Genomic DNA, 9,590 nt, shown 5'->3' with positions numbered 1-9,590 from the left:
CATACACACACATACACACAGACACACAGACACATACATGCATACACATACACACACATACACACACATACACACATACATACATACATACACACATACATACATACACATACATACATACACATACATACATACACACATACATACATACATATACACACACATACACACACAGAGACACACACATACACACACTGTATGCATTATTAATAAATAACATAATTTAAAATGATTTTGAGTAATTAAATCCTTGCTAATGAGAAAAGATTGAACAGCAGCTTTTATAGGGTTTATTTCTCCTAAGGAAAATCTAATTTAATCAATGCTTTTGTAACTATACCAACTCTGAGAGGCAATAGTCTATATTAACACAAGGAATTCCAAATATTCCTTGAGAATCAGAAAAATGCTACCTCTACCCCTCCAGGAACTGGGGCTGGGGGGATTGCTGTAGTTTTGTTTTGTTTTTGTCTTTGTTTTTTTAAATTCATGTTACTCTTCAGTTCAGATGAGTCCAGAAGTCACCATACGGCCCATGCTAGCGTTAAACTCACAGTAATTATTTTGTCTCCACCTCTTAAGCACTTGAATTGCAAGTATGAGCCACCATGCCCAACTTTTAGATGGCTTACATTTCTCAAGCCAAGTATGTAGAAAGGGATCATTGTGCTTGGAATAGCATGCCTTTTTAATGCACCTGCCTTTCTCACTTGCTTTCTATCAATCACAGTGATTAGTTATTTCTGATGACAGATAATTAATTTCAACAGATCCAAAATGGGACACTTCTTAAGAGACATTGGATAGCCGTAGCTTGATTTACATTTATCCGTGGCGCATAATGGCTGACAGACAGGTAACAAGTCACACTCTGTTTCTCTGGGCTGATGACGCTGATGTGTCTGAATGCTGACATAGAACTTTTTGGCCATACCTGCACTCCCTATGTTTCCAACTTAGAAATAACTGGAGATAAAAAGAGCAGAGATGGGGCAGTCATAGAGAAAGAAGCGTCTCAGTGAGAATGAGAGAGGAGAGACAGTAACAGAAATACAATGGAGAAGAGACAGAGAGTAGTAACAGACAATCTTACTTACAGCTTCACCCTCCTTACAAGCCACAGCGCCATTGTTTCTGTGGGATCATTCATAAACACACCTTAAGCCCTTCTATTGATGGAGCTAGTTGGAATGAACTGGTATCATGTTTAAGTTTAAGGAAAGGGTTGACTAAAATAGCCATTGAACGCTTTTCTATTTATTGCTTTGAGGAAATTACACACACACACACACACACACACACACACACACACACACACACGCATATGCAAATGCTCATAGATACAAGTATAAATTTCTCTTCTGAAAAGTAGAAAGCATTACAGTGAAATCTCAGACCTTGCAGTTGGAAAGACTGTGGCTCCTCGACAATGCTAAGGTGTTAACATTACACACTTCTGGCTTAGCTCCCACCCTTAGTTTTCTTATTCTAATAATTCTCTGTCCCCTTAAAAGATATGAGTTCGTGGGCCTCAGAATTAGTGTGAGTTGAAAAGAATTATGTACAAACACACTGGATATGTATCTCCCCCTCTTAAGAATTCTGAAAACATGGTTCTGCTAATGTTTAAGTTTCTTCATAACAGCAGTGAATACTCCTATGTAGGCTACTTGACATTCATAACTTATCAACATACTATCCCCAAATGCTATTGACCCCCAAAATGACTGAAATAAGACAATAAATCAATAGATGACACAAATATCCTTGTTCTACATAGATATTTTACATTCATTGGATTTTTACATCCCAAGAAGCAAACTCGATTAAATTTCTCACTCATTTAAAAAAATATTCATTGAAAAACTTGTATGTATTGGGGCATGGCACTCTTTTTAACATCAGGCTAAAAAGACTAAAAGGAGAATCAGAAGTGAATGTGATTCAAATGTTTCAAATTAGAGGCTTTGGGTCTCTGCTCCAAAACTTAGCGACAGGGTTCATTGTTTATGAGCAGAAGTTACTCCATCATAAACAAACTGGGAAAATACCGATGTAAGGTTTAGAGAGATGGTGCAGTAGTTAAAAGCACTGGTTACTCTTGTAAAAGACCCGAGTTTGGTTCCCAGTACATACAGGGCAGCTCATACACTTCTGTAACTCCAGTTCCAGAGTATCTGACACCCTCTTCTGGCCTCCTCCAGAGCCAGGCATAAATGATGTACACACAAGTATATATAGACAACACACACACATAAAATAAAACTAAATAAGACTTTGTTTTAAGATATTTACATATAACCCATCATGCAGTCAATGTCTTCTACTCTGCCCTCAGTACTCATGGTAGCTCCAAGAAGAAGCACTTTTAAAATCCTTGTTGTTTTAATCATCTAATGGTGTTTCATATTCCATATTCCATGCTTGTTGTTGAGATAAAGAAATAAGCAGGGCACTGTAAGTTGGTCGCAAACTCAGAGTGAATCAATCAACAGATACTTATTCCCCATTCACTTTCCTTGGCCCAGGAGAAAGAGACAAAATCTGGACTGTGAATGAGCTTATTACACGACACAGGGGGGAAACAACAGAACACAGATAGCCAGGACTAAACATCATGAACGATGTGCTGACAAATGGAGTCGGGACATTTTTAGGGTGATTGATCCCTCCTAAATGGCCAAGGAAGACTAGGCATCTGACATTGGGGTTAGCTCTTCAAGAAAGAGAACTTCTGCAGATAAAAATCTTTGGAACAAGGTATGTCTGTCAAAGAGTTTACATGCAGATCTCACATCAACAGAGAACAGTTCAATGTTCCTGGAGACCAGTCATGTGGTTATTGGGGTAAGTCCTGATTGGCAATTTGAAGTTGGTACGGTATGCCTTAGGAACCAGTAAGGACTATGGAGTACAGCCAAGGAAAGTAAGGCTTGTATTAATTTCAGTTTGAAAAGAGTGTGCGTCTTTGTTGTTTCTCAAATTAAGCTCTGAGGCTAACAAAAGAAGAAGCAGAGTGCGGCGAGGGTCAGTCATGGGGTGGAGATAGCAATCTTATAAGGTCAAAAGAGCGGTTGATAGCAAGTTGAGCTAAGATGCCTGTGGCTTGTTCAAAGACATCTTCAACATGAAATCTAGTCTTTCTCAACCTATGAGGCAAAGCAGGAAAAGGGGTTTATCTAGCTCACTCATAAGAACATGAAGGAGCAAAGAGAAACAGAGAGGGTGATGCGTTCAGTAACCAGCACTTGAGAGGTAGAGGCAGGAAGAGCAGGAGTTCAAAGCCATCCTCAGATACATTGTGAGTTTGAGGGCCAGCCTGGACCGCATGATACCCTGTCTCAACCAGAAAGGCACTTGATGCGGCTTATACAAACAAACATAGACTTAAATATCTGTCCTCACATTCTCCCAGGGTGACTTCCCTGTTTTAGCCAACTGCACAACTGTACTCCCAGGCTGCTCGCCACTTGTTCAGAGCACAAGTTGAAGAAGGATGTGAACAGAACAAAGATGTTTTGTGTCTGTCCCTAGTCTGACCCTCCTGAGAACCACGTGAACTTACAGCTGCTCTGGAGAAGCTTGTCCAGGGATTGGCGCCACTGCAGGACCTCCTCCAGTGCGGGCCTAAACCAAGGATGAAGACAAAGAAGGGGGACAGTGTAAGAAGGAAGTTAACCACATGCACAACAATGACTTGACTTTGGTTTTTAGGTGGGTGACACAGCTGGTGATTTGTCCTCGGGATAGGGACTCGTGGATTATTTTCTCATGGTTAGGCCTGATTAGCTGGTTTGCTACTTGATATCTGCATGAATTTTTATTGCTTTCTGAACAATCCAACTAGACAGGTTTCTTTTACAAGTAGAGTCCATTTGTCTGGGGGCTGGGTCCAATAGTCTTATATATTCCATATGAGTGAATCTGCAGATTATCTTTATTTCACATGTAGCTTAATGAAATCCAAGTGTCCCTTCACAGAGGGTAAACTAATGTTTGGTGTTTCACAATGCCCCATATTAGTCACTGAAGTAATCAGCAAATGGCATTTGGTAGAGACCCCAATGTCACAGTTATTTCACTGAGGATAATAGAAGTCAATCAGCTTGATATTATCCCATACTGGAAGTATGATAGAAAAATAAAATCTACATTTATTTATTTATTTTTCCTTCCCAGTTAAGATAGAGTGCTACTTTTTGGAAGCTTTTCTTTCTGTTCTCAAAAGAAAAATCTTTAGTATCTCTTGAGTCAGAATGTTGAACATAAATGTTGACTTCAAGGAAGGTTAATAGCCAAGATATTATAATAATAATAATAATAATAATAATAATAATAATAATAATAATAATAATAATAGACTATTTTCCTTTAATGTTTAATTTACAGGAAGCCCCACAGCTATACTTTGTCATAACCATGGATTCTCCTCTCTCATCAGCATCAGGACATACCTTCCTGGGCTCATAGTGTTTGAATCTTTAAATCACCACATTGGTCTTTACCATCCAATTAAAGCAGACTGACAAGAAATTTATTATGAGATGAAAATGATGTGTTGTTCCCAAGGTCTTAGGTTGTTTAGTAACTGTTCCAGACAACTCAGGCATATTCTTGTTTCTAGTTCTTACCTTACCTTACCTTACCTTACCTTACCTTACCTTACCTTACCTTACCTTACCTTACCTTACCTTACCTTATCTTATCTTAGGACATTTAAATCATTGACAAGCACCTGATGTTACTGAGACAATTTCCAGTCTATATTTTATTTTTCAGGCATATGCATTCTCATTGTATCTCCATAAGGAATCCAAAATGATCTTTCAACTCAAGTGTTGTTACTATCTCCTAAACTCTCTTGGTAGGATATGTGTCGATTAAGTCCTGATTTGATTTGATTTTTTTTTCAAATTTATGTCTTCTCTCTTTGAAAGCCAAACTAAACAAAGAGCGGGGGGGAAATAAATCTTGTGAAATAAACATAGATGGGTTCTGTTTTCCTAGCTGGACACATAACTCTCAGGTCAAAAACATATGAGTTTCTCACAAGTGGACTGCCTTCCCTCTTCCCCTTCTCCATGGTTACTGCAAAGGAACAGAGAGAGGAGAGATGGCATGAGCATGGTTTGCAACTATGTTCACATATCTTTTTCATTCATTTCATTGATAACCACAAAACGACATGTTTTCATATGGACGATAACTCCCTTTGCTTCATACCAAGCACTTTTGCTACGTGAACATTATTTTGTATGTACATGTTCACAGTGGGTTCAATATTTTCACACACAGCAGAACATTTTTAAGTCCAGGTGTTCTCAGAATCAAGAGCCTGTTAATGAAACAATAGCAAACGAACTCAGAGCAAAGGGTAGGCCTGGTTCATGCTCCAAGTCTCCGGATTGTATACATATTTTTATAAAATGACATAGCTTTTTCTGCCTTTGTTCTTTGGCTAGTATAAAGGCACACAGGAAAAAACAATGCATGAGCAGGTGTCCCTGACTTAAACATGTTACCAGATGCAATTTGTCCCAAAAAGTTCTCATTATAAAACCAAGTAATGGTCAACATCAGCCTTACATCACAGCCAAGATTAAATTCCTGAAAGGGACATGTGTCGAGTCTGCGTGGGGGTGAAATTAGTCCAAATTGATTTAAGGGCGTAGTTGAACAGGACACATCCCCCTACAGCATGTAGCCCAGTGTTCTGATTACCAGTCTAGGAGGAAACAGGTTCATCCTGTCCTGATTCTCAGAATTTGCCAGCCCTCATTAAGTGGGACTTCTTTGGGAACAAGATAGATGCAGATCTAAATAGCCAATGAGCATGCTGGTCCACAAGGTCACTGCTGACCAAAGAGGGCAAGCAGAGTCTCCTCTGCCAGTGTGGGTGTGAGGGGTGGGGAGGAAGGTAGCAGAGATAAAAGACAAGATAAACATTTTTAGGAGTGCTTAACTATGTGTTTTATAGAGCCCAGAGTGAATGCCTCCAGATTGAGGAAGTGACCACATCAGTTTGAAAAGAGGAGCTTTTTCCATTGTTAAATGCCCTTCACATAACCCCTGCAGGGATTGTGTGCTATTCCTGGAGAACTTTTCCCATTCGTTCCTATGGCCACAGCATCAGTCTGAAGTAATGAATGAGGTTGGTTGCAAAGACCAAAGCTATATGTTCAGTTATGGATGCCAAAATATGGCAAGATTTTTCATCTGTACCCAACTATAGCTTATATTTTCCTGTTGACAATTGGATGAAGACCCAATCCGTGTTTATGGACTCAAGGGGCCATGAGTCGAGTATACTCTATAGGACATCTTTTAGTAAACAGGTGTCAAGTTGAAAGGCAAACAAAATCTGCCTTAATTTACCCAGAGTTAACCTTGTTGAAAGCCACAGCTAATTCAATACTAAGATTTGAATGAACAAATGAGCCATTGCTACCCCTACTGGCAGTACTGGCCAATTTTATCTGTAGCACTGGAGAAGAATGTAGCCTGGCTGAGCACCATTGGCCGGGTTTGTAAGTGTGGTTTCCTTTTGGTTTTGGTTTGGTTGGTCATCTACAGTGTCTTGTACAATACTTAATTATCCTTGATCATGGTTTCCCATGTTCTTGCTTTTGACAAGGAAATCAAACCTTGAGTCCATTGGTATCATTTATAAGAGCCTGCTTTATTCTTCCTTCCAGTCCTACAGAGCACAACCAGGCTCAAGTCCATGTCTGTTGACTGAGTCCTTGCTCTAAGGCCAGTGGCACTCCTGCAGACTTTTGAAAGGCTACTTCTTTGTGTCCAGGATGACTTGCTGTGACTAGTCATCAGCCAGGGCTCTAACTGGTTACTTGTGGAGGCCATTCTTGGGCTTTAGAATGGCAAACACGATAAGATCAATGCATTCAGTTAAAAATTGATAACAGATGTCAAGGAGGGACATTTAAAACTTAAAAAAAAAAATCTAATGAAAGAATATCTGCCCCTGACATTTTGTAAGTCAGTGTGTATTACAAGCCATAATGTTATTACAAACTCAATGTATGTGGCTTACGTTTTTGGTTATTATTTATTCTGAGGACCTACAGCAGAGCCTCTGAGAATCAGGGGGTGGAAGAGTAGGTCAGGGAGAGGGAGAAAACACTTCTTAAACCACGAGTTAAAAGAGAGAGTTCCTATAAAGAGGAAACTAAGAAAACACAAGCCATCTAAGTCAGACAGGCAGCCTTCGAAGCAATTCCTTCATCAAGGATGTAGGCGTTTTGGAGGGGGAGAAAGTCTGCAGGCAATCCCATGGAAGCAAAGAGAAAGGGGTGAGGGCCAAGAGGATGAGGGAGGGTCTGGTTTTTTCCAGCATGGAATAATAATACTTGTTTTCCCCTAATGGAAGAAGAGCCAAGGCCAATTTTGTAATACCAAAATGATAAGAGAAGTTGGGACTGGGTATAAGAAAATAAGACAGTTTCTTTTCTATTTCCCCCCCCCCCCAGAGGCTCAAGTTTTTAACCAGATGAGAATTTAAAATATATTAAAAAATAGAAAGTACTTCTTCAAAGCAATTTCCCAAAGAAGATGAGAGAAGCTAAAAATACATACCTTCCATCAAGAGGTTTATTTTTTCCTCAGAAGATATGGGTTTTAAAAAAACACACACAGAGAAATGTGGAAATGAAGAGACGAGTTTGGCTGAGGTCATACAGAGCAAGGTCATTCCCTGAAGGCTAAAAGCACAGAAATCCACCCAAGGGAACGGGTAAAAAGGTAGAACACTTATGTTTGCAGGGAGCTCTTCTTCAGTTTCACTGTTGAAAACAGCAGTCACATACAAGCAACCCCTGGGGACTGGCGGGGTGGGGGTGGGGGTGAGGGTAGGGTGGGTATTGTCTTTCCCAGAAACAAATAATATTTTTGATAGAAGAAAGGGAAGGAAGGAAGGACAAGAAGAGCAAATAAGCCAATAAATTTCAGCCCCAGGTTTTCTCCAACAATTTCTCTCTTGATTCTCTTAGAGCAGAGTGGTTCAAGTATTTGGGTGGCATTCCAGAGTAGACAATCAAGGAAGGAAATAGAGAGCTACATTTGAAAATGTTAATCCCAACAGGTCAATAATTACCACATTATTTGCTTCAAAATAGACCTTTTGACCTGCTGGCTATGATGTGGTTCTTGCTCTCTACTAGTTCGGGCAGCTTGCTGCCCCACATTGAATTAGCTTCTCCTTTTTAAAGGTAGAAAATTCAATTATGCCTCACTTCCGGTTTGTGAACACTTTGAAGTAATAAAAGGAAGAAAATGGAAATATCCACTTAGGATGATGGAAAATGACTTTAAAACAGAATAACCCAGTTCTGAATCCCCCAGCCAATCAACTATATTAAGTTGAAGGTCATTTGGACAAAGGATAGGATGGCCAATTTCTACAAATGTTAGATTTAAAAAGAGACATGAAAGTTAAAAAGGTACTCTACTTTTCCCACAGCATCTGTGATCTTGAAGCTTTTAGAAAGCAGAATGAAGGAGTTAGGTCCAGTTTCCCTTCTTCATTTCTATGGATACCTTTACTCTAAAGGGAGGATTCAGTGCATCTGTCTAGACAGTAAGGGAGCTAATGGAAGATAATGGACAGTGATGACTGTGCGGGTGGCGTTATCGACTTAATGTAGGTGGATTCTTGGGCGTAGCCTCTTGACTCTTTGGAATCATACTTTCCTGCCATGCTTTTATGTGGGTGGGTATGATGGACACAGCTGAAGCTGAGAGACGGAAGGACTATAAAACCACTATCAGGAATATGATTTTTGTTTTGTTTTGTTTTGTTTTTACGAGTTGGGAAGGCAATGCTTGGTGTGTATTAAGTGGGAACAGCACCGCAAGTCTTAATTCCTCCCAAAAGTAGCGGTTCTTCCACTGGACCTTGAAGGGAACCTAGTATACTCAAGAAGAAACTATGGAGTCTAAATTATCTGCCTTCTCATCAGCATGAACTTGCTCGAATGTCCCTCCCAAGGAAGGGGCCTTGGTTGTTACTGTATGCTGAGCGCTCAGGGCTTATAATTAATAGGATCAGGATTACTTGACCCAAGCTAATAAATTATCAGATGTTTTGACCTTCCAGTCAACAACTGAGCGGCTGGTACCATTTTATAAAGTACAGCTCATCTTTCCAAAGATGAGGCAAGACTCTAATCTATTTCCTTTAATTCTGGAAATATTTAATGTTAAGATCTAGATATGGAAGTGTTTAAAAAATACACTGTTTCTGGAGCAACTCTCTGATGACCCAGGTGATCTTCGGTGAATAACAGAAGCGGGTAGATCCACAGATGAATGACAGCATCAGTCACCTGACAAATAGCCGTCATCTGAGGGGGAAAGGAGAGGAATCCATATTCAGGACTCACTTGTACGCTTTGGCAGGCTTCTCCGGCTTCTCATTATATGGGATGACAAGGTCGACAGCAGAGTCTGGCTTCTGGAGGAGAATTCCCAACTTGAGCTTGATCTCCTTGGCCCTAAAAGGATAGATGTCAGGGGACAAGAATGACACATGGGCACAGAAATCTCAAACAGTGACATCTTTCTGCATCAGAGAA

The 9,590-nt window shown here is 39.9% G+C and overlaps 1 protein-coding gene across 1 annotated transcript in view; it reads right to left on the bottom strand.

The window, feature by feature from the left end:
- Rgs5 (regulator of G protein signaling 5) overlaps window positions 1-9,590 on the bottom strand; it is a 40,245-nt gene that overhangs the window by 11,994 nt on the left and 18,661 nt on the right. Inside the window, exons 2-3 of the mRNA XM_031388651.1 lie at window positions 9,399-9,509; window positions 3,566-3,627 (exon numbers count right to left, since the gene is read on the bottom strand). Coding sequence (XP_031244511.1) covers window positions 3,566-3,627; window positions 9,399-9,509 — 173 coding nt within the window. The remainder of the gene's footprint in view (window positions 1-3,565; window positions 3,628-9,398; window positions 9,510-9,590) is intronic.

The sequence above is a fragment of the Mastomys coucha genome, unplaced genomic scaffold (assembly GCF_008632895.1).
Source record: "Mastomys coucha isolate ucsf_1 unplaced genomic scaffold, UCSF_Mcou_1 pScaffold1, whole genome shotgun sequence".
NCBI classification, from domain to species: Eukaryota; Metazoa; Chordata; class Mammalia; order Rodentia; family Muridae; genus Mastomys; species Mastomys coucha.
The sequence above is the reverse complement of the archived record's forward strand: the minus strand, read 5'-3'. Positions and strand labels throughout refer to the sequence as shown.